The following is a 25,864-nucleotide window of genomic DNA, read 5'->3' as shown; positions in this document are numbered from 1 at the left end:
GGAAAGTGCCTGTCTCCATCCAGAGAAAAAGATACTCCCACCAGCAAAGTAAGTAAAGAAGCTGCTTGAGCCCCTCAGGGGTGGTGTGGCGTGGCATGAATGAGGACATGGGGGAGCTCTCCATATCACTGAAGAGGCAGCTGGCAGGCACAGCCATGGGCAGCAGCCATAGCAAGGCATTTTACATCCCAGCGGAGGGAAACCTCCTTACATCCAGTGAGGAATATACCTGCCCTCTGATGTCCCACTGTGCTGGATTACTCAGGTGCTCTTTCATCTTTTTTGTTTCCAGAGAAGGCAGCAGGAGTGGGCAGCCATCGCCTCCAGCTACTGAGTCCCAGGTGCCTCAGCCACTGCCTTGCAGCTGCCTCCTGCAATGGGACCCTTGGCCCCTGTATGTCACTGCCAGACCCACAGGCCTGCAAGCCCAGTGGGAGAACCTCTGCTGTGCCCCTACTTCCTCCCTTGCAAAGGAGGTGGAGGCTGCTGAAGCCTGTGGGCTGCGAGCACAGCACAGCCTACATCTGCTCACACACCAGAGCCCGTTCCCCATACACAAGCACCGCCTCGGACTTTCTCTAAACAGATGTATGAGGTGTTCTCCAAACAAAATAGTTTCTTCATATTGAATATACAAATAGGAAAGACTCTATGATAGCTAGGATCACATGTGCTCATGTGTAGCAGGAGGTCTTGGTTTAGATTCAGGCTGCTGCTTTTTCCCTATTGTGGGTAAAGCCATTCGTGTAGCAAAGGTATAATACTTTTACCGGTTTCACAAGTTGCAGTATTAGCAAAAGCCCTCTTCTTGTTAGTCATCTACATTGACAATTTCATAGTAGTGTTAAGGCAGCACAATAATGTTTGAAAACACCATGAATTCTCTAAGATGGCAGCTTTAATTTAATGTTAAGAGTCTAACGTCTCTTCTGTCAGGTTGCAAAACAAGTAGGCTTAAAAAGCCCTGTTACCTTAAGCAAAAGTGAAAGTTCAGCTCTGGAATTTTACAGGGGTAACGTTGTTTAATCCGCCTCATATTATGAACCAGCCAGACTGATAAAGACAAGGCTAGGAGAAAGCAGGATATAAAATGACAGACCTCTGCCACTTAGATGTTTATGGAACAGAGAGACAAATTTCCAGAAAAGCTCCAGACTTCCAAACCTGTGCACACAGACACCCAGTGCATGTGGCACATTAGGCAGTGCCTCTGTGCCCCAGCACCCAGCCAGTGATCCCAGGCAGAATTAAGGCTGCATGGACCATAAAGCTAAAACACAATAAGAAAGCAAACTTTCATTTCTAAGACAGACATGTATAACTGATCCCAGTTAGTTAAATGAAACAAAAACAAAAGAAAAAGAAAAACCCAAGAAGATTGCACATCTAGGTTTAATTTAGATCAGTGAGGAGTGCTGTGTGATGCAAGTATGTATAAACTAGAAACAAGATAAATCTCAAAAAGCCATCAGATGTATTTAGCTCTCAGAGGTTCAACCCTTTTGCCTACTATTATCACATAAGTTTATGCTTTTGCACACCCTATGTTCAGTCTGTGACTGAGTAAATCCTGTGCTGATGAAAATCCTTGTCTAGCATTGCTACACCAGAAAAGGACAGTGACATATGTTTTCTTCCTCTTTCCTCAGCACAGACCTGCAGCTATCCACCAGATACCATCAAGGTAAAGACTAAAACTGATTTTCCCTCCCACCACCCCTACTCTCTGGGGCAACTGAGTCCAAAACATCCACATATTAGAAAGACAAAGAGTCCATCATGTTCCTTCAAAAGAAAGAAAAGCCCATAATCAGACTGTTTGCTTAGGATGCAGAAAAACACCAGTTTAAGCCTAGGTACAAAATAAGTATTTAGTATGCACAAAAACCTGAGATGCAGCCCCACTCTTGGGCAGCCAGTGGCCAAACGGACTGCAGTACACACTCATAATTTCTGAGGCTGAGTGTAATGGTGTCTGGCCCAAATCAGACAATTCAGGAGGCTGAACCTTGTGATGTTGTCTCAGTGAATGTCCTAAGCCGCTGCCCAATTTATGGCTGTAGGGGTGCTTCTCTCTCCTTCTCCTTCCCTTCTCCACTCAGCTTTTTGGTAACCAGTCTCTTGACTACTGGCATGTTTCCCAAAAGAGTTTCAGTTTTGGCATGACATTTTCTAAAAGTCATTTAAATGGACAATTGCCAACCAGGTTCAGTAATAAAGAAATCTTCAGCTGAAAAACAAAGGGGAATTTATTACTTTGAAGCTTAAAGGGTTTTGGTTAATCTTTGCACTATAAAAAATGGCAGATGTATCAACAAATGGCTAAATCTCTGTTGGAAAAGAATCAGATTTCCCCTTCCAGTGTCTCACTGCCTCTAGAAGGAAGAAAAAAAAGAAAACAAAAACCTCCACAAAACCAAACATGCCTTTCAGGCTGCACATTTAGTTTCTGATAAATGAGAATGGAGCAAATGGTTGCATTGCAACGCAGGACTGGTAAGATAAACACACTGCCTGTTTATTTTACCTCCCTGCTTTGGGGTTAGATTTAGAAGTTCTGGCAATGCACCCCAGAGTAATTTAAGAGGTAACTCTACAACTTGGTATCTGCCCTGCTTCTCTGCCCACATTAATCTTCCTGGAAGGCAGGGGTAGGGAAACAGCCACTTCTCAACTGTTGCACTTCACAGTCTTGTGGGTTGTTTGTCTGTGGCTGTTTGTGTGTATTAATATGCTGAGCTCCGAGAGGCAGAAGCTGAGTATCTGGGGTTTGCTGCCTCTGCTTTGTAAACAGTGCATTTTAGCAGAGGGTAAATGAAGTTGCCTCTTGAGTCCCTGATGACAAGCAATCACCAGTATTTATGTATTGCAGAATGAAGTGCTGCCATTTAGCAGCCTGCGTTGGTTTGGTTTTGTTTCATTTTTGGTTTTTGGGATTTTTTTTGGGTTTTTTTCCTATCAAAGATGACATCAGTAAAGCAATAGTTGGTGCCCAGCAGATAAGTGGGTGTTTAGCAGAAAATTTTTAAGAAAGTGGGCAAGATGACAGAAAAGGGTGTGATGAAGTGAGCTCATCGTTTGTATTTGTGAGTGTGGGATTGACTGTGGAGGAACAGGAGGGGATGGAACTGTAATGGGGAACCTGCCAAGTAACTATCTGGTTTTGAGAGTTTTTGGTGTCCCAAGGAAAAGCCCCAGAGCATGGTTTGAAAACAGTCCTCACAGAGATGTTAGTGCAATAGCAAAGATGCCTCTTCTGAGTGTTAGGTTTGGCCTGTGAATAATGGAAGTTTTCATACTTGCTCCATTGGTGTGTGGGATAAATCACTCCACCTCTGCACTTCAGCCTCCCTACTGATAAGAGAAGGCTGCTGATAGCAGCCTTTCAAAACATGATGACTGGAAGGATTCTGGAAAATGTGACTCAGAGCAAGTCTTGTTAGGCTTATGTGTTTGAAGGGACAAGAGATGCTCCAGACTTCACTCAATAGATTGAGAGCCACTCATTCATGAAAATTAAGAGCCTACCTGTTCCCATTTCACAGGTACATTAAGAGAAATACTGCCACCCTTCCATATTTGCAATCATGGCTAGGGGAGGAGAGAGCTATGCACTTGATGATAAGCAAGACTATGCTGATTGTTGTGCTCCTTAAAATTTCTGGAATTTCTACATCTCAAAACTTTATAAAGCCTCGAATCAAAAATCAGAATTTATTTTCACTGAAGTGTTCTCATGGTCAGGAGATCTTCCACACAAAGCAGAATCTAAACAGACAATACGATTTGCATAAACTTGGAAAATTCAAGGCAAATTCTGCAGGAATTTTGTTTTAACATTGTCCTTCTTCTAGGCTTGAAAAATAAAAGCTAACCCTTTGGAGTTTTTAACCCATGAAACAGAGACCTCTGTTCCACTTACAGAGTGTGGAAAGTAGCTACAAATGTCACCACAAACCCAGCAACACTCACTCAAAATACTGCCACTACTGTGGACAACAGAGGATACCACTATAAAGCCAGTAGCGAATCACTGGCTTCAGCACCCAGTGCACTCAAATCAAGAACATACGGGCAAACAAATTTTTAACTTCTGGCTCCAAGTACCTAATCAGTGCACACTGGCCCTTTAGATTTAATGAGTCATCCTGCTAACTATTCTGTGCATCCTGCAAAATCACCCACAACCCATTAGCAAACACCTTCAGGAGGCAAAAGGAGGGACAAGTCTAAACAGAGTTGGGAAGAAACAATCTTATCTCCTCCTTCACTTATGTCTTTTCTTTCTCTTCCCTCTGTTCTCAAGGACAACATCAGGTGAGGGCTGCTGGGGAAGGGATTAGCCCTCACTTCATCTCTGGAGAGGCCAGGGCCCCTTCCAGAACAGTGCATCTCCTGGACAGCCACACACACACATGCACTTGGAGTCTTAATTGCCTCCCAGACCCTACAGTCTCTCTGGCAGCTTGCTGTGACTCCTGTCCCTCCCTTTCTTCCTCTGTTTTCTTATGCTTTTTATTCTGCAAGTCACCCTGACTCCCCTTCCTTCAGTTCCTTCCCTAAACACCCCATATTAAGTCTTGTTCAAATCCCAAATGCTCTCCCTTCACATGCATCGATAAAATGTCCCATGAAAGTCTCCCTTCTTGCCCATCAGCTCACATTCCCTGCTTGGGATGATCTGCCACAGGGATGATGTCTCCCGGGACAGCCCTGGGGGGAGCCGGAGCCCGGGCTGATGCAGGCTGCTCTGCTCCCTCATGTGGTGATGAGCTTCCACCGTGTCAGCACCGCCAAGCGGGGCCGTGGGTTGTTGAGCTCTCCAGGTGTGCAGCCACAGGCCGGACAGCTGGGAAATGACTGTGGATTTATAAACCTGACACTGAGTGTATTAGTCAACTGTGTGAGTACAGGCTATACCAGACCTGCTCGCGTCTCCAAACTTCTTCAGAGTATAACCATACTGAAGCCTTGCTCTTTCTCTCTTCCCCCTTTTCCCCCTCAGGAGCACATTGCCAAAAAAAGATTCTACAAATTCCAGTGAACTGTGGTACTCGACTGTCAGCCATGATGTAAAACACAAAGTCTCTGTGATCGACAGCAATTGTCAGACAGAATATGCACTTATCAGTGTGCTCGAGGGGAAGGCAAATGTCACCAGCCCAGAAGAGCATAGTGAATATGATATTGTCCTGGTAACTTAAAAGGTATTGTTTTGCCTGTGTGCAGCCATGATGACCATCCCTCTGCTGTTGGGTTTTCAAACAAATACCTCTCTTGTTACCAAGCTTACTCATTAGGCTACGTCTGCCAGTCATTTACTATGAGACAAACCTGTCCATGAACAGCGGATCAGAGAAAGAAACATGGACTGGGTACAGGACTTGACAAATAAACCAGGAGGAATCAGTAGCAACTGCCATCAATGTTCCTCTATAGAAAATTAGGAGCTATAATATTTTAAGCAACCAAGGCAGTACATTTTTCTGGACTTTTAGAAAAGGGGTCTTAAAGAACTACTGTTGTAAATCTCAAAAATGCAATAATAACAGGTCTTTCTGTTTGTTCGGGGAATGTTTCATGTTTTAAATGAAAGCATAAACCTTGTGTTAGATGCACTTACTCTTGTCCAAAATTTCTCTGACATACTTGATTTGTACCATTATACAATGCACAATTTTTATAAAGAACTCATTTTAAATTCTCCCATCCCCCTTCTAATGTAACACTACTTAGCGTGAAGTCTTAAAATTGGAATTAAATAAAAAGCCCCAAAACAATAAAATGCATGCAAAACAAATATTACACCCACAAGAATACTGTTGATACTGATGCTGATAACTACCTCTCAGTGGCAGAAATCCAAGTGCTGATTCCGTGACACAATGCTCTCACAGCTCGCTCCTGCTGGAGTCTCCAGTTTGGCCTTCTGCAATGCTAGAGTACCATCTCTTCACACCCCAGCTCCCCCTCTGTAAGCAGACTGGACATGTGCAAAGGACTGAAAACAGGTATTCAGCTGTTTGCCAGAGCTCACAAAGTAATTACGTGCCTGTGTTCTTGCTTAAGCATCTTTTTCGCTCCCTCCATTTTTGTAACAAAACAGTATGGAAGAAAATGTTGAACAGTTTTTCTGATTTTAAGTCTTCCTGTGTATGTGATTGCTGGCTGCAGCCCTGGCTTTATGGTGCAGTGCCTTTGTGACTCCCACCTGCCATTTCCATGCTGGGGATAGTCCTATGGGCAAGTGCACAGAGCAGTGGATAGACAAACTGCCAGCATGTGCAGGTATCACTGCTGTGGCAGGCAGCTGAGTCTGCCCAAAACTCATACTGGCTGCTGTGGGTACACAAATGACACCTGACATTGGATTTTAAAGGGCTGATTGTACACTCCACGAGCTGCTTTTTAACATGTCTCAGTTGTCCCAGTCATTAAAGTATTATCCTCATTCCTTCTATTAAAATTAATATTGATCATTCATACAAAATATCGTGGTGTAATACTGTACTTTTAAATTATTTTTAATTATTACTTAATGTAATAATGTGTTTTCACACTGCTGTATCTCTAATGTATTGAGTCATAATTAATTCACTTTTAAATTTTCTTTTACATTGTCAATTTACCTCACAGATATATAACCAGAAACTACTTTTTTTTTGACACTTCCTTCAATGAGAGTTCAAAACCTGACTGATGCAGTCTGTAAAGTCAGACATTTTCTGTTGAATATCACATCTGACTACAGCTCCACCTTCTTCCTTCCTGTGAGGTTCTGGGGTAAAGGTACGGACATAGAGGAGGATGGCTGGGAAAAAAATGAATGCTTGATTCCTTTCTCAACTCTTAAAGCCTATATAGGTATCACCATAAAGAAGTTTAATCATTACATTATTTTTTAGTTCCTAAAATCAAGATATGGAAGTGTTCAAGGAAAGGATCAGGTATCTCGGTGAGAGCAATAAGATTGAGCAGCATCTCAACAGCAATTTATTTCTTTGCTGCTGGTACTTTCATAGCCTGCTGCTTTTGGGACAAGCCATATAAACCATGACATTTATTCTTCTCCAGCATAAGAATCAACAGAAATCTCTCTTCTACCTGTATGGTGCATAGATTATTACAGCAAGAGAATTTATGGTTCCTATATCTTACAAACCAAGAGAGAATCAGAATAAGCTGCAAATATGAGAGTCATGCAAACTACTAATTTGGTTCAGAACGTTTCCCAAGCTCAGTTTAAACGCATGCAACAACAACAACTATGGGTTTGAGCTTATAGCTCTGTCATATGTGCTTCATACAGCACACCATTTAGAATTCCAATAACTATTATCCAGCTCACACAGTTGAAAGACTAGAGCTGCTAAAGAATGAAAACAGCCACTTTAAGAGTAAAAAATAAATAATTTAATGCACAATAACATTGTCAGATTATTCCTTAAATAAAATAGTAATATTAGAAAGAGAAAAAAAAATTTCCATGACATATTTCTTACAACACAAAATGCTTCTTAAAATAAAAGTTTTATCCAACACTACTAACATTTATAAGACTATAAATAAATGACAAGATGTAGTTCACTCACATGGTGGTGAATATGTTCCACTCTGCATAAGGTTAATGCTTAATTTCTATGTTATAGCCAGTTACTGCCTGTAACTTTGTGACACTCTGGCCCATGTCTTCTGCTCCAGCACCATCCTCTTGGCATTGATTCATCTCCTCTGGTCTTTCATCAACAAGAACAACTATTTACTGCCTTATTAAGGCAAATATCTTACATCTGTTCCTTTTTCTGCCCAGTGCTAGGCAGGAACTATAATTAAGGATATAGACTAGTCTTCAGATTTACAAAAACAGGTCAAGTATCTGTCTATTCACCAGTAGGAGTAGCTAACTGTAAAAGCACACTACTAATTCGACCCTTTAAATATTCCTGTGACATTCAGCTGTGTTAGTGAACAAGACATGTCTCTTCATGCTGTTGCTTTCTTCTTTCATATTTCATATTGAAAAAGAGAAAAATAGAGCAAAGAGCACTGTATCCAAGGAGGCTGTAGGAAGAATAAGGAAATTATGAGAGCTAAAGCATTCTTAAGAAGCTAGTGCAAAGGCCTTGCATGTATTTAAAGAATACAAATACATATACACACACACACACACACATATATATATATATGCATTTAGGTTTTCAGGCTGTTTGACAAGGAAAGAGCGACAAGTAAATGCGGCATATGAAGTTCGGAGGGAAAAAAGAACATATATGAGTTTGAGTGGAAGTGAGCATTGAGGATGAAGCTGTGCAGATAATTTTGCATAAGCCAAGAGAAAAAGAAAGGGGCCATATACAAGACTGCTTTCAAAGCTCATGCAGAACATTCAGCTTTAGTCGTAAGGCAAGACAAAGCAGAGCTTTCAAAGTCATGCATCATGCATGAGCATGCATCAAATACATGATTTTCTCAAGGGTGAAATGGATTGAGATATAGAAGAAAGAGGTAGTGGTACTATAGCAATACAACACTGTCATAAATATACCACATTTTCCATTTACATTATTGCACCACAGGCAGTATTTACAGGACAGCAATTTTAGAAGTGTTTCTACCTAATGAATAGTTTCCTGCCCTGGGATTGCTTATAGATAGGGAATTGCGTCTCTTCTAGGTAGTGATGAAGATGAGGAATCTTTCCATAATTTCTCTGAAAGTAAAACAGTACTATATTAATATTAAAATGAAACTTTAAATAGTTATTTGAACATATTCTTTCCTATCTCCTTTTACACTACTTTTTCTAAGAATCCTGTCAATATATAAGGAATAAAATTCTTCTAAAAATTTGAACTCATGACCTGTTGATCTCTTGTCCCTTGGTAAGAATCCCAAGAAAAACCAATACAAGTTAATTGCATACCTTATTTACCTACACTGCAATGCTGAATTGTTAGCCTAGAATTATTCTAAAAGCACATAGGTGTGACTCAGTAAATTAGCACTGGGGGAGGCAGCTCCATGCATTGTTTTTAGTATAGCTTCAAAGCTCATGGGACTTTTATATGGGCATTTCTATCTGAACAAATATAAATGCATTGGAATCACTACCTAGTTGCTGGTAGTCATCGCCTAGAAAACCTGGAAGAATGAACGTTTGTTTCCTTTAAAGGTATTTCCATACATAATAAATTTTCCAGAAAACTACAAAAAGACAAAAATCAGGACTCTTTTTCATCTCTTGGATTAAAATTTGTTTTGTTAGCATTCAAAACCAAATGTACAATAAGGAGAAATATTTCAAATTATTTGTCTCCCCATTATGGTACACATACATACAAGGAGAATTTTTCTGTACAGATAAAATGCAATATTAGATCAGAAAAGTTTGGTTGGAGTCCACAGCTAACCAGTCTCATGACTATTCCCTTTCTCATCAGAGGACCAAACAGTGAGTCCCAGGTTTTAAGTAAGCATATCAAGACTTTCTGAAAGCTATTTACAATATTCTTAATACTGTTATGCAAATCATATATATAAATGAATCTCAAAATCTTTCCAGAAATATTTCCCTCCTTTCCCATTAATACTTCTGCTCTTTGTAACGAAACAGTTTCTCAAAGGTACAGCACTTACATGTGAGAGAAGTCGGGTCGAGCTTTAACCTGTCACATTCAGATGTCCCAGGATTAAGAGTATCTTCATCATAAATATTTTGACGTAAAATGTTCCTTATAAAATCTGGGTTCATACTGTTTTCCATAAATCCCTCTACTGATGGTGGTACAGAAAACACTAGCTGATAAATTACAGTGGAGCTTTCATTACTGAAAAACAAAGTCAAGGATGAATGTCTTCAAGAGTCAACAGGATCTTTTCTTCTTTTTTTTTGAAAGACTGACTTATCATATAAATGTTGGGATGGATTTTTAAAAAAACCAACATTTTCCAAAAAAAAGCATTATGAAAGAAAACTGCCAAAGATGCCAGTTTCTGCCTCTCCCTCCCTTCTCAGAACAGCTCTTGAAACTGGGTGTGTACTTGAAGTCAGCCAGAGACAGGTTTTCAAATGCACGAGAGGTAATTGGACACATGTTCTGATGGGATACAGTTTTCAGTATTTCACAAGAAGCTACTGATAATACATGTTGCAATATCCTGTGCATAGTTTCACTAGACACCTGTAGGAAGGTTTTTTTTCCTGCTAGCAGTGTCTGGGACCATGCAGCTGTGTCCTGACTCAGCTCTGGAGCAGATTACACAAACCAGTGAACTCGAGACCATCTGTGGAGATTTCATTTTTTGTGGTCTTCCAAAACTGACTACAATTCAACAGCTATCTTCTGTACTCAAAGAATTCAAAACATTTTCAAAAAGTACTTGAATGGGGGAAAATAAAAGGAAAGAAAGAGAGGGAGATAGCAAGAGAGAGATATCAAGGAGGCAGAGAGAGTTATTAGCTAATCAATGTACGTGCAGAACTACAGCTTTGTATTTGATAGTCTAAATCACAGCTCCCGTAAGACTAAGGAGCTACAGTTCACTGTTGAACAAAGCTGGCATGCCCAAGGCTGGCAGGGCAAGGGAGCATATTCCTCAAGGGAGCAAAGTGTCTTCGTGACTGCCACTTGCCACATTGAATCGTGGCTATTCCTCTGTCATTGCTATCTCAAAGGACCTCGGACTTTGCAAAACTATTTCCCTTGATTTCGTCTTGTCTTTCTAATTTCTTTTGTAAGAGTTCCTTTTCAGAAGTCCTTGGGAAAACTCTCTGTCTTCCCTTGCCTTCCTGCTATCTCTTCATGACAGGAGACATGTATATTCCTCTTGCCTTTATCTCTTTTGGGAACAAAATTATTCTTTCCTCCCTATGAACCTTGTTTTAGACATTTAAGATTATTTAAACTACATCAATCTTAAGCGTCTCCAGCAATTAATTTTCCTTTTCTTAAATATCCTTGAATATATTTATTAAGGGCTGCAATTGGAACCGAAGATAACAGAGATGATACTTCATGGCAACAATATGTTCCTGTGATTATATCATTTTAGCAGCATTTACCATTTGCACCAGATGATCCTTTGACCAGTTTTCACTGTCTATACACATAATTTTCCCCAAACAACCCTATTTTTCAGAGATTTAAATATTGTACATATTTACATAAGCACACGTATGCCTCATCAAAAGCCTGTAATTTTCAGATAACTTTGGTGACAGAAATTGCTTACCTGAAAGAAATCACCTGAGCCGACCTAAAGTAACGTCCTAAAGCTGGAGATGAGCTGTAGATCTCTGTTAGCTGAGAGAGAGAGAGAGAAAAAAAAATGTTTCTTCTATTCAATCTCTTTTTTGCCCTCACAAAGAAAAAAAAAAGCACAGCCAATGATTCTTACAAAGTGCTTTAAGGAGCATAAAAACAGGTGCTGAAGGTCAAATAACAGCAAATATCTACCCTGGAAAAGGTAGAGAGTCATTTAATTTTGACAGACAAGTCAATTGTACATTTGAGTGATTGCTATGTAACCTTAACACAATGGAGACACTCAAGATGAACTAAAAGCATGTGCTTATTTTGCTATGTGCAACTAATGCTCATAGGTTGGTTAGGTTTGGGATCTAATTAGTACCAAAAGGCTCTTCTAACTCTCACTTTGTGGAGGGGAGGGTCTCTGTCTTGCAATTGCTTTCTTACCATGTCCATAACTGCCATGTATGCTGAGCATATTTCAGCTGTAACTCAGAGCTGTGCTGGCTCAGCAGAAATCACACCTATAAACCCAGGCTGTAATCATGTACTCATGAGAAAATGCAGCACACAGGATGTTTAGCCCATAGTATGCTTAGATGACTTTCACAGGCCTCTCAATTATTCAATGATTCTATGAAAAAGGTGAAGACAATGTCTTAACAAATGGTCAAATTTATGGGGAAAAATCAATACTTTCTTGTGCTTAAAAGCAGACCATTTTTCCTTTTTCCTAGATTGTGACTTTAAAAAGTACAACACATTTTATTTGTGGACTTGCAAATGACTGAGTTGCTATGCAGAGAAACAGAAACTTAAAAGGCAAAACACTGAAGCAGAATCAACTTTGCCAAGAATCACATAAACACTTACCCTCTTAATAATGTCCTTGGAGGAGAAGTGTGGGAAACCACACATTAACTCCAATGTTCCTGAAAAATTGTGAAAATTTCCATTGCTTAGTAATTCATCAGGATCCCAGTAGTCATCCTCATCTGTGTAAACATCTAATAATCAAGAGATAGAAAGGGGAGAAAAAAGCTTCAGATAGCTGAATTATTGAAAAACAACCCTCTTGGCTTTCTCCAGGGTGGCTTTCTCATAGATTTCTTAGGTAAAGAGTGATGGTAAGTGAGGTAAGGGAAAGACAGAAAGAAAGTGCAAGTCACCTGAAAAAAGTGACAGCACCTGGAGGTCAATCACCAACCTCCATTAGCAAAAGCCATCTGCTCTAGGAGTCTGACAGGCAATGACACCATGGGACCTAAGTCATCCATGTCACTTGTTCCAACATTACAAACATAATTTCCATCCTCATAGCCAAATCTCTTCTTGTGATGTTTTCTCACTTAGCTACAAACTTGAATTGTCACCTGATCAGGATACAAGTTGCTTGCTGCCTGCTAAGATAAAAGTATTCACAACAACTACTGAACTACAATACCACCCTCTGCAGTCAGTATCTCAGTTCCTTCACCAGTTTACTGAAGGACATTCAAGGATATTGTTGTATTCTATTAAAGTGTACATATTGCAGGTTTGTATTACTGTAACCAAGAGCAAGATACTTACTAGAATAAAGAATTAGGCTGATGAGAATGACCAGGAAGATCACTAGAAGTATCGTAGATATAACCATCCATCGTTTACACTTCCAGAAAACTACATTCCTGCATGATTTCCAGAGATCTCTCTCCTAGGTATAAAAGAGAAGGGCATATTGATTAATCAAATAAGGCAGGAAAAAATATTGAAGAATGTCTCTGCTGTCACACTAAGAAACTGAACCCCTACATAGATGGGAGAGCCTCATTGGTAAACAATACCCTACATCAGAGGTTCCCAGCCTTGACTACTACTGCAGGAGAAAATGCAGACCCAGAGAAAGGTAAAGGACATTCACTTGAGAGAGATCATTACTCTTTGTGCAGAAGTTCCAACTCCTGAATGGCCCATAAAGCTAAAGTAACAAAGGTGATTTCTTGGTTCCACATTTGGTTTTTTTTAACTACATGAATTAAATTTGCATATTCCACAAGCTCTCCCAACTAAAAAGGTGTCTCTGGAGGTATTTCCAAAATTATTCACCTCTGCAGCATGGATGATGTCAACCTGCATAGCTTCTGGATGCCAGCATCCAATGCAAAGACAATGCTGTTGAATATAGATAGATACTATTGCGTTAAACCCTCTGTAAAATAATTGAGACTTTTATAGCTGACTTACTTTTTATTCAGAAGATAGGAAACTTGAAGGCTATTGAGTGTATTTAACAGAAAGTTTAATGCAAATCTCACCTGTTCTAGGAGATCAAAAGAAAACTTCACTCAAATCAATTGTGCATATAAGCACATTCATATGGGAGAGAAAAGAAATTGTTTTTACCTTTTACCTTGCCTGGTATTTAATTTTTAATAGGATTGAAAACCATGACAGAAACTATTCTTTAATGAGTTAATCCAGTAGGATGAATATTAAAAAAAAAAAAAAGTTGGGGGGGGCAGGGAAAGAGCAAGCTTAGGTGATGGCAAAACATCTAACTTCATCTGTTTTGTTCCACAGCCAGAAGAATCAGAAGACTGAAGCAAGGCTTGAATTCATAAGCAGACCATGCTCTCTTTTTAATTACTCCTCTCCCTCCCTCATAAAGGTAGTAATAAACTCTATGTCCTTTTTGTTATCAGTACCAGGTAAGGAAAAGCATGTGCTGTAGGTTGTCTGGGCCACACACGTGCAGATTGTCAGGAACCAGCTGCTGGAGGCAATAATCCAAGTTTCCTTCCTTTACTTTTCGAACTTTCTAAGAACATAGAATAACAGAGAGGCTTTCACTGAATTTAACTGAATAGAGCAGCTGGCTAAAAGCTTCTATGTGGTGGCAGGGGAACAGGGAAAGAAAACAGTCACACAAAGAACGTGCTTACAAGAGAGATTCCTTCAGGAACAGAGGCAAAAAAAGGAAAACACTCTCTGAAGACACCTCTGCACACAGAACTTTGCTCTGTTGGAGAATGAAAGGCAAACACTGAGTATGGTTTTGTTTACAGCATGCCTTCAGCTGTCATCACATTCACTTTTTTTGTTATTTGATTTTTAAAATATGTTATAGAAATATATATATATTTTATAGAAGTATGATTTTCATTTTAATACTTAACACTAGTATATCATTTTGTATTTAAAAAAAATTAAAGCCAGTAACTACTGCCTAGAGTGCAACTATGAAATCAGCCATAGCCCCATTAGTTGAGACAGGCAGCTGTCAATCCCAAGTTTTGATTGAGCCACAATATAGTAAAATCAGGACCCTCAACAAAGGGAAATTATTTGCATCTGACTCCAAGGCTTTGGAATGCTGAATACTCACTTTATTAAAACTGTATTATACTTCTATATAATTATATATATTATAATTATATATATTTTTTATATAATTACATCATACTATAACTATACTACAATGAATACTTACCACTAACTAACAACTCGTGACTGTCTGCAGACAGTCCACACAGCTTGGACCTGATATGCTAATTAACATAAACAATCTCCACCAGAATCCAATTACCAAATTCCTTCAAGTAAACAACTTTCCCAACACATTCCACATGTGCAAAACACCAGGAGCAGCAAGCAGAGATAAAAATTGGTTTCCCTCTGTGCTTCTCCAGGAAAAAACCTGAGAGAGAGAATTATGTCTCTCTCTGTTCAGAAGGCATGTGACTACCACACCACCACATGCTTAGACTATCACAAAACTCAATTCTTAATCACACATAGCAAACGGGCTTGATCCTAAGAAAACATTCAGCTCTGCAAGTAGACCAACACCTTCCGAACTTTGCCCATAGGCCAGGGCGAAGCAACAGCAGCCGAGAAATTCTCTCCCTGGTGGGCAGGACAGGTCTGATTAACCTGCCAGCTCAGCAGAAAGCAGAGCATGGTAACTTCCAGTAGTGTGTATAGGACAGGAAGCCACTTGCTAAAATCAGCATAAAGAGAGCTCAAATGAAAACTCAGTTCTGGAAAGGGGAAGGATAAACCCAAGGGTAAGCGTTCTCGAGATAGTCTAGCAGACCTAGCTGACCCCTGCCTCTCCTCCCCACTCTGCTCCTCCTCTTTGCACCTCCTGGAATGTGTCTGGCCCTGCAGCAAGCTGATTCAGCTTTCCAGACGACGGGAGAAGTACCTTGACCCTTGACACAAGAGAAAGAAAGGGGTTTTTTGCCTAGTCAGCGGAATAAATCAGCCCCAGAGTTGAGCAGCGGGGGTCTCCCAAGGAAGCTGTGAAATCACAGGAGCGGGAAGGGACGGGCGGAGCCTCAGGCAGGCAGCTCCCGGCGGGGTCAGCCGTGCCCACAGAAAAGCGGGAAACATTTTTGTACCACCACAAATACTTCTGCAGTAAGTAGTGTAATTCACTGTATAGCAGCCACATGTGAATATGTTATTCCTCTGCCAGAATTAGGTCTGTTCTGTAGCTTTAAACTAGGGACTACAAGCTATCTCCCTTAGGATTCACTTAACTTAACTGAGGGTTTGGAGCATTCTATTAATACAAATTAATAATGGTTAGCGACTGAAAATTACTCAGAGATAAAGAGAATCCAACATGCTCTGTTCGAGGACATCTTATTTTTGTTTGGCAGCACTGTTTCCAGGTTCCAACTTCAACTGAAGGAAAGCCTGGTTTTAAAACTTATTTCAACTTTTCTCTTTTCTGGTTTTGAGCCCAATCCCACTGATAGCACATTAGAAGAGAAAACAAAACTCAGAACCAATTACAGTTTCACTTCCTAAATTAAAGCTTAAAATCCCACTCTCAAAACACTTCATTGATAAGGAAAAAGAATTACATTTAACGGGTTTTTTAGCCTCTTTCCCTCGACCTCAAACAGCAAATTAAATCACCCCTACAAAATGTTCCTTCAAGTGTCATTTCACTTGCTGTGTAGTATTTCCCCCACCGGAAGGATCAAATGACCAGATGAAATTCCTACCTTTCTTGTTAGAGTATTTAGAGGCTTGTCACGATCAGTCTCACTTTCCTCCACATTATGTTCCCGTAATTCAATAATCTCATGCTCCTGAGCAGAGCTCTGCCTTTTCATTGCTTCTGTCTTGAAAGAGCGTCCTCTGCGAGGACCTCTGTCTGTGAAGTGAGCACGGAGCCAGCTCATTTCCTTCTTGTTTCAGCTGCAATTATGGTCAGTAGTAGCTCTGACACGAGGCTGGAAACCGGAAGAGTGGGGATAGTGTTCATAGGAGAGGTCTCAAAATACTGTTAAATTAGGGGAATTCCTTAGAAGAACAAATAAAGTCGGCTGCCCTACTGCAGAGAAAGGGAAGGCGAAGGAAGTATCGATTTGCATAGCCGTGAGAACTCTGACTCTCAGCTGTGCAATACTAGGTTTTCCAGTTTGCCTACCTGCCTGTACCAGCCCTTGACAAGCAAGTGACTAAACCTTCAGCAATGCTGGGATGATTTTGAAAGGAACCAGTGTTTTCTCTGCTGCTGTCAGCCAAAACAATAAAATGTTATTACTGTTATCCATGCAGCTAAACAGATGCGGTGCTGAACAGCACGAAAAGAGTAAAAGTTCATAGAGCATGTTGTTTGCTTAGGCTGGAACTCTGTCGACACTTGTGGTTCTAGTCTTCCTCTTCTATAGTCAATAAAGAAATGAACACTAATGACCTTTGTGCTGTAAATTGTTCTCCCTCTAACTATTACACTGCCTAAAATCATATCTGGTGTTAAAGAACCATTTATGTTCTTTAACATACTATCCAACATAAACCTGAGAAGCTGCTTTCAGGTAAAAAAAAACCCAGAGGACATAGATAAAGAGAAAAGAAAGATGGACTTCAATTTCCACCTGCGCTCCACAGGACATGTTTTTATGGCAATTTGGTCTGCACTAGCTTCCCATATGCACTCTCATGTGCACTTGGAGTCACTCACAACAGCTTACCATAGCCAGGGGCTGATTACAACCCCAGCCTCCTAAATATCCTTGATCCTACCTTGTCTTATTTCTCCTGTTCACACTCCATCCCCATGTTTCTCCTTCCTTCCCACACAGCATCTCTCTCCCCTCTGACTCAAAAGGTCTGAGCAGACAGCTTGTATCCATACACTTCCTCACTCTTTTGTCCCAGCACAGGGAGTGTCATGCATTAAGAATGAAACACAACCTCTCTCCCCGACCCCCTTTCCTGCTGCCACTCACAGCACCACTCCTTTTTCCTGCCAAAAGCTCAGAGTGCTCTCCCCTTGTCCCACCACTCCAATTTTCTCTTTGTGCAACTCACCTTGGTTCTGCTGCCTGAAGCACACCCAGGGTTTGCATTCCTGATGTCACGTCACACCCATCCAGGCAAACGCACTCCATGAAAGTGAGCACATCTTAGGTTTATTCCACAAGTAAAAAGAAATACAAATTGTATACCCCACATATTTTGGTTCTGAGAATCTTTAAAGCTCTGGAGGACTGAAGGTGAAACTGAGCAGTCATCAAGATCAGAACATGTATTTGGATCCACAAAATCTTACTTGGGACATCTTACACTAGAAAAGCCTTTATCTGGTTCTCACTACTCCTGCTGGATATCACTTTCAATTGTTTAATTTCTACTCACAGTAGACCTCCCTATTGGATTGTCTGAAATCAATACTATTCCTCGAAGACAAAGAGTTAATGATTATACAGATCTCACCATGCAAAGGCCAAAGTCCTTATTTTATTTTGTGTATTTATGGAGAAACTGCTTGAAGTCTTTCATCTGGGGGATCCAACTTCCACACCCGGTGCATTTCTTCCATGTGAAATTCTGACCCTTCAGCTTTACAAAAACAGGAAAGTCCAAGGTACTAATGCAGTTATGATTGCACCTGGAGTTCAGAGTTTCAGAGGCACATCCAAACAAATAAAACATAGTCCCTTGCAGTTTTAGCACATGGTTTATTAAAAAGGAATATGTGAATAATTGAATAGCCACTAAAGAAACAACCCTCATAATATACGGGCTTTGAATATAGCTTATGCTGTAAGTTTGACACAAGCTGGGGCAAGATGCCCAACAGGAGAAAGAAAGGAAAAATAATAACAGTGTTAGAAAGAGCAATCTCACTTCATGCAGATTACAGTGCAGGAATCTCACTGCATGCAGATTACAGTGCTAGCTCTTTTCAGTGTTTCCCCCCCACGCTGCCAAGGTAGGTCTAACATTAAACAAAGATCACATACGTCTGTACTGCAGAGTAAGTGTGCTGTGTGGACAGCAATAAAAGGTGTTCAAACTGCCAGCCTAATCTTTTAAATATATATATTAAAGGTGAAAGCTAAACACTTCCAAATATTGAGCACAGCTTAAAGACCATCTAAATGGTCTTAAGGCCATCTAAACAATTATTTTATTAAGCTAAGTACTGGTATTCTGAAGTCCCATAAATAGCTTTGGAAACCTTATATTGGCTAGGTTTGGAGTGATAACCTCATCAGAAGATTAAAATTATAAAACCTAGATTTACTACCAGGGTTAAAAGAATGTTGCTGTCATTTCTTATATTACTTTCTTTGAGCCCAAGGATGCCTCCAACCACATAAATCCATTTTCTTTCTATGTCCATTTCAATTTAGTGTGGCCTTGTGGGCGCAGCCCAGAAAGATACATAAAAACAAAATTTCCTGAGCCTGAAACTCTGCTTACTGTGGACTGAGGACAGGATGAAAAACAATCCTAACCTACCAGGAACATGCTAAAAATTCACAATGGATGCCAGAGCCAGAGAAGTACACCTGTAACATATTGCAAATATTAAACCGTACAGTTAGTTCAAATTCTGAAGAGAATTTAAGAAAGCATTATGGTTTCCTTTTTTTCAATGAATTACAACTCATTCATTCCTTCCTTTTATTTAGACATCATCCCAAAGAACCTAAATAATACACTTCTGGTTACTTAATGAAAATTTCTTGCATCCTAGCATTTTTGAGCTATATATCTCATATTTTTAAGAAAACACAGTAGAGACCCCAAAAGTTACAGCCCAGAAAGTAAAAGTCATGCAGTTGCATATAACGAGAAAGAATTAATCTCAGCTTTGTACACAATACACTATTTATGTTTTTGAGAACTATGAAATAATTATTTATGTTTAGAATCCTGTAACATCCCTAAAGAGTTGAATATATATGGCGTGTGGCCATTTTTATGCAGATATGCGTATGTGGAAACAAATATAGATAACAAGGGATGAAGAAGGAGAGAAGGGTTAAGAATGAGGTAAGGCTGGATTTTTGTTACAGTTTATAATCCATTTAATTTTGTTTCTAAGGCAGTGCTGTTTCTGCAAATAGCCCTAAGGATGATGAATCCATAAGGAAACTGAAGTTCCTCTGAGGCTGAATAGTTATTGCTAGATGAACCATAAATGATAGTTTCTTCATTAAAAAAATGTATTCTTTCACCAAAGAACAGTCAATGGCGTTTTCGTGTTGTATCATCAAATTGGCTACAGCAGGAAGCAGCTTTCACACAGAGGTGATCTGCTTTTTGTCCTTGGCTCATCAGTTTGTATTCTGACAGATCCAGTCATAAGTGCTTGGTGTACACACCAGGACGATTGCGCCGAGCACCCCCTTCACCCCAGCTCATGATGCCAGCAAGGTGCCATCTATTGCCCTTCCCTGTGCAGGCCAAGGGATCTCCAGAATCTCCCTCAAATGAAGGTAGTCCAGCTGTTAGTGCACACACACAGAGCACTGTAACAAAAAATAGGTTATTTAAGAACAATAAATACCTGCACCTCTTTTTCTCAAATTAAAACTTAACAATAATTAAAACTTACTTCTGGATATAATGTACCCAGCCATATGCCATATTTATTCAATTATTTTGAATTATGGATGTAGTACACTTACCAATATAAAGCCAACGATGAGAAGCAGTTTATAAAATTACTCCTTGATAATGTCCCATTACAGGATTTGTAGAATAACTCACCACAGCCTAAATAGGGAGAGAAGAAGAGAGGGATGGAAATAGGGAATTCTACTACAACTTGAAATGGGCAATTCTACTGCAATTGGAAATCTACTATGAATTGTTCACAGTTTGAAGGCAGATCTCTTATACTGTGTGTTAAATAGGAACAGAAAGATACCACACACCCCAAATCAAAAAAAGCCAACAAACCAAAACAAACCCAAATCCAACAAACAAACCAGGCACAATTAAGTATTATCAGGAGTTTTATAATCAAGACTGAGTCTACAGTATAATCAAGACTGAGACTACTTTGTAGAGGCAGAAGGAACAAAGACTAAGGAATGTGCAAATAAGAACAGGCTTCTCAAACGGAACATGCAGGTTTGCACAGCAGTGTAGAAAAATAAACATTTCCATTAAATTCAGTTCACAGGATCAAAGTGCATTTGGGCTCATCAATGCTTTTTTTTGCCTTTCATTACTTTAACCTTCTCTGACCTAGTCTGTTGACAGAACTCTGGGCAACTACAGTGCAGCTCCTCTCTGCAGCTGTTCCGAATGCACACAAGGCAGTTAGCAGCCTCTAAATTCACCCTGGGGCTCCAGCTGGAGCCAAAACATGTAAGAGGACAGGAGAAAGCCACGTGCTGAGAAAAGAGTAATAAACAGAAAGCTTTCATCACCCAACCAAACAAAATTATCTATTAGGGGGGTACAAAATTATCTGGAGATAGGAGAAGACAGAGACTTCCTTTCTCTCAGGCTGCTATCATACTTGAAATGTTGATAATCCAAGAGACTGATGTCAAAGTGACTTGAGAAAGGAGGCTCAGCCAATTACTCAGCCAGTTCTGAAAGACCAAAGGGGTTGTATACCACTAGCAAAAGGAAGGATACTAAGCAGAAGAACCAAGATCAAAGAACATTCTAGAGTGATGAGAAAACAGAATGAAAGGGTATTTTTTTTTATTTCTCGTGTATCAGGTCCTCTAAAGATGAAAGGTATTTGGAAGATTCACGTAACTTGTGCAACATATGCACAGCTTACATGTCCAGGAAGGAGTAAAACAGAACAGGGACCTCACAAGTCTGAAAGCATAGTAAAGCAGGTTTAGGGTGTTGTGGGGTTTTCCTGAGCTCCCAGTGTCATTCCTCTCTAGCACTGTACAGGAAACACATACTATATATTACATAATATATACTAGTGACAGAAAGAAAGGGGGAAAAAATAAACCAAAAAAATAGCAAAGATGCTACCCAGACTGAGAACTTAAAGACCCAGAGGACCAACATGCTAGAACTCAGACCATCATGCTAAAACTCAGACACAGCATATCATGCTGGAAAATGGCCAGTATGATATACAGCTGAATTGGTTAAAAATGCCCATCTGAAAATTCAAGGGCATTTCTTAAGCAACACATTATTTGGAGGAACACCACCCCTCTAACATATTTTAGCCAAACAATTCCAAGGTCAAAGCTTGCAGACAAACTCTACATAATGCTAATAAAAATAATAATTAATTTAATTAGGTCTTTGACACTATAAGAAAATTCTACAAATAGTCTATTGTGTTAAAGAAGTTTGACCCATCATGAGCTACAATCTTCCAAAAGTTATCCTATTGCATTAAAATAATGAAATTTATATATTACACAAAATTTGTACCAAATTACCTTAGTCTAACATTCAGTAACAAATTTCTGTCCCCTTTACATGGGGTAACTGGTATGAAAATCATATTTGTAAAGTTGATATTCGTCATCAGAAGTTTGAACACCAATGAAGTACACAACTAGTGTACTAGGAGAAAGAAGGCAAAGTCAGGACAGGGAAGTATAACCAAAAAGTAGTTTCTGATTGTGTGTATAAATAAACTGGGGTTTGTAACTTACAGTACTGTGATGTAGTCACAACTTGTAATCATACACATGAATGAATGTTTGAAATTAAAAAGCACCATAGCAGCTGCAGTTCCAAAACCTAGCTTTGCTTTTTCTTTTGTATTTCTTTGCAACTGTAACAACACTTTACTCATCATACTTTTACAGTTTTTTAGCAATTCCACACCCAGTTATTAAAAAAGATAAAAAGAACTTAATACTAAGAGCGCAATTCAGAGGTGGACCTTTTATTACAGATGATTCCTTTTATCTTTATATATTTGTTCTCTGGTATGAAATATAACTGTTGAAGAAGAAAAAGAATTCTTCTCAACACATTTTACCCCTTGTGTTTGCAAAACAATATTTCTCAAGAGAGTCAGAGATTATCCATGATGAATTTTCTTCCTTATTTTGGGGGGCTTTTAGCTGCCATGTTAAGTTAACCATAAACTCTCACTCAATAAAAAAGAAAAACCAAAAACCAAAACCTAAACAACAACAACAACAACAAAAAACAAAACCAACCCACCACACAAACAACCTAAAACTGAAGAGTTTTCCAATGAAAGCAAATATTCCCTTGTAGTTTTCCTACCAGTTCCAGATTACCTGGCATGCATCAACATCACCATTAAGGTTCCCAGCACACAGCATACATGAAGTAATAAGATCATCATAGAGCTTGTTGCAAACACTTTGGTTAATCATTCTCACTCGAGCTTCCAGCATTGTTTCGGCAAGATGACCTAGAAAAAAATACAAAGGCCATTGCAGAGATTAAGGTGGTACAAATTTCTTATAGAGATACCAATTGTCAAAACAAAAGAGAATTGCTTCCAATTCACAATCTACCCAGCTAATGACAGCAGAGTAATTCCCTTCCCTTCAAATGGTGCCTGCCCTAACTTTTGAAAGCTGGGTTGTTCACACTACCCAATAGTCACAGACATTCCAATGCACCACCTTTCCATTTCCCTAGCCTTTATCCTTATGACCTTATTGTGCCAGAAAGTAGTAAAAGTGCCATGCAAATTGTAAGAAAAGACTGCACACGGGGTGACTAAATTTGAATGCCATTTCAAATTATGCCTGAAGCTTTTGGTTATTATTTAAACCATGGCTGTGCTCCAAACAACATTCCAGTCCTACAAAATGCAATTTCTATGTTGTTTTCCATCCTCTCAGTTCTAGGGAATAAACTGAGGAATAAAGCTGAGCATGGAAAAACAAATAATTAAAACAAAAACCCCAAAGAACAGTCTGTAACTCACAAATGATGCTAAGACTTAAATTCTGAACTATGAGATTGATATAAAGTGCCGTTGTGAGCTAAATATCCTGATACCTTTGATGTGCTGAGATGCTGCCCAAGCCTACGTTTCAAGCTGTTTAATGCTGAGACACGGCAAGGATCCCACAGTCTCCCTAGCCACCCCTCTCTAACTCAGTGTGCTTTTTTTTCTGCCTCCTCACTGCAGCTAGCTGCTCCATGCTACGCAGAGGCAGAACTCTTTATGAGGCCTTTGATTAAGACAGAGAAAATGAAAGATCCTCCACATTTTTTTTGCAATTGCAATTATTGCTGCTTATGGCTCTATGTTGTCAATCAGAAACAAATTCTTTCTCTGCAATAGTTGCAAGTTACTGATCTCTTTACTTGCAAGGTTCTATTAATCCGATTAAATGAGTCATGAACATGAAAATGGGCACATTTTTATAAATCTATAATCATTTGCTTTTCAATGATCTGTGACACCTGAGCATGCATTTTGTCACTTATCACTTGCTATCCAAGCAACCATTCAGAATTCACAGACTGTAGCTAAGGAGATCTTTTCTTCTGGCTTTTTATTAACACACTAAGTAAACACCATGGGGTTTTTTTGGGGTTTTTTTGGGGTTTTTTTGTTGTTTTTTTTGTTTGTTTGTTTGTTTGGTTTTTTGTTTTTTGTTTTGTTTTGTTTTGTTTTTTGTTTTTTTGGTTTTTTTTGCTTACAAGTATAAATATTCCATTGTTAGAGTTTAAGACTAAGCCAAATTTGCAAAAACCATATCCAGGAAATGAACATACTATAGCAGACAGTTCCATAAAGAAACACTCTAGAGGTGCTGGGTAAACATATGGGCTGTACTGGCTCACTGAAGAGTACAGGTGTCTCCATTTCCAACAGAGCAATGTCATAGTCTAATAGTTTGTCCACTGTGGGTGCACAATAATTCTAATGCCTGATCTCATAGCTTCACAATTCCTCTTTTCATTTATAGTATGTGAGCCCATATATGCTCTCCATCCCATTGGAACAGAGAATGTATAAAAAAAAGTATTTTTAGAACGTCCCATTAGAAAACAATGCAATATTAGTTCACTCCATTTTAACTACTTTTCAGTATTTGAGGACATTCATCAAAACCATAGTGCATGGAGTAGAATATGACTTCAGAACATAGATGAGCTCTAGTCTCTGTCTGCTAAAACATTAAGCAATGATTTTACTTGCTATTATGAAATTAATTAATTTCCTGGATCTATAAGACCAACTTCTTACTATGCATCGTGCTTTGGAGCTCATAAAAGTGTATTCTAAAATCTACCTCCTCCTTAACACACATAGGAGGTATGCATTTTCAATTTCCACTACCTAAACTGAACACCCATGAGGTTTTTATTCATTGATCAATATATAGGACATGTATTGGGATAAAAGGCCATAGTTCTACTCAGAAAACTCCTGCCTTTTGAAAAAAAGGGAAAAAAAAGGTCTTTACCCTACATTTAACAGAGCAGTGTTCTGTCATGCAGGATTTACTGGCAATGGAAGCAAAAGAATAACTTCAAAAACTGAAGACTTTTGAAGGCAGCAGACAACACCAAGTGTTTATGTAGTGATGTCATGTCACCAAGTTATTACCTGGATCAACTTATCAAGACAAGGAATAGCTTCTACAAATTATTGAAAGCACCTTTGTAAGGTTATTAAGCTGCAAATACTCTAGAACAGTATAATTTCCTCATGCAGTATAAATTCCTCAATCAGAATCCAGGAAGCAATGGGCAGCAGATATAAGCCACCTGTTGGAGATCACAGATGCGCCACATACATGGCCACATGCCCCCATCTGTAAACTTGCTTGCCAAGGCCACTTCTCAGATTTCCCATCTTCACCTCCAATGATTCTGTTTTTCCTAAGCTGGCGTCTTCCACAAGCTAACAGAAATAATTTAATGAATTAGTAAAAAGCCCACCAGTTAATTCACTTTGCCATGCTTGACACAAACTTTTGCCTTACTGTGAAATTGGTAAAAAGGTGAGTACTTGCCCATTTTCACTCAATGTGCAGGTCAGATATGAAGCAGTCACTGTCTATCTTCCTGTGTAGCTTTGTAAAGAGTTGAATAACTCAAAAAGAGGTTAAGCACAATTTAAAAGTTCACTTGAATAATTCTTGTCTCTATTCCCTCCTCACAAACACAGCTTGACTGCATTCCATTAAGCTCAAAAAAGCAGCAAGACCTACCAGCTTATCCAGGAAGTGCATTGCTTGAAATAAGTAATCATAGACAGAATGGATAAGCTGATTTAAAAGAAACACTGCAAAATTCAAGACAGACATTTGCATATGTATTACCAGGAAATTAATTTTGTAAAATTCATGTTTGATTAACAAATTCCTAATACAATAATGCTTAAGAATAACACAAATTTCTGATTTTGTTTCCCAAATAACTAACAA

General features: G+C 39.2%; 1 protein-coding gene across 6 annotated transcripts; it reads right to left on the bottom strand.

The window, feature by feature from the left end:
• Positions 1 to 7,941: 7,941 nt before the first annotated feature.
• On the bottom strand, positions 7,942 to 23,165 carry C1H3orf52 (chromosome 1 C3orf52 homolog). Of its 6 annotated transcripts, XR_005257416.1 has the most exons (11): positions 23,066 to 23,165; positions 22,742 to 22,878; positions 20,177 to 20,264; positions 17,565 to 20,017; positions 16,250 to 16,480; positions 12,822 to 12,945; positions 12,123 to 12,256; positions 11,233 to 11,303; positions 9,637 to 9,827; positions 8,616 to 8,710; positions 7,942 to 8,061 (listed from the first exon to the last, which is right to left on the bottom strand). XR_005257416.1 is itself a non-coding variant. In XM_038141080.1 (10 exons), coding segments are annotated over exons 5-10 (702 nt in total). In that variant the 5' UTR covers positions 16,430 to 16,480; positions 17,565 to 20,017; positions 20,177 to 20,264; positions 22,742 to 22,878; positions 23,066 to 23,165; the 3' UTR covers positions 7,995 to 8,708. The 6 variants fall into 6 exon arrangements, 5 of the variants coding, with proteins under 5 accessions (XP_037997008.1, XP_037996981.1, XP_037997023.1 ...); XM_038141080.1 differs by having other exon boundaries at positions 7,995 to 8,710; XM_038141053.1 differs by having other exon boundaries at positions 7,995 to 9,827.
• Between the last annotated feature and the right edge of the window lie 2,699 nt (positions 23,166 to 25,864).

The sequence above is a fragment of the Motacilla alba genome, chromosome 1 (genome assembly GCF_015832195.1).
Source record: "Motacilla alba alba isolate MOTALB_02 chromosome 1, Motacilla_alba_V1.0_pri, whole genome shotgun sequence".
Lineage (NCBI taxonomy): Eukaryota > Metazoa > Chordata > Aves > Passeriformes > Motacillidae > Motacilla > Motacilla alba.
The sequence above is the reverse complement of the archived record's forward strand: the minus strand, read 5'-3'. Positions and strand labels throughout refer to the sequence as shown.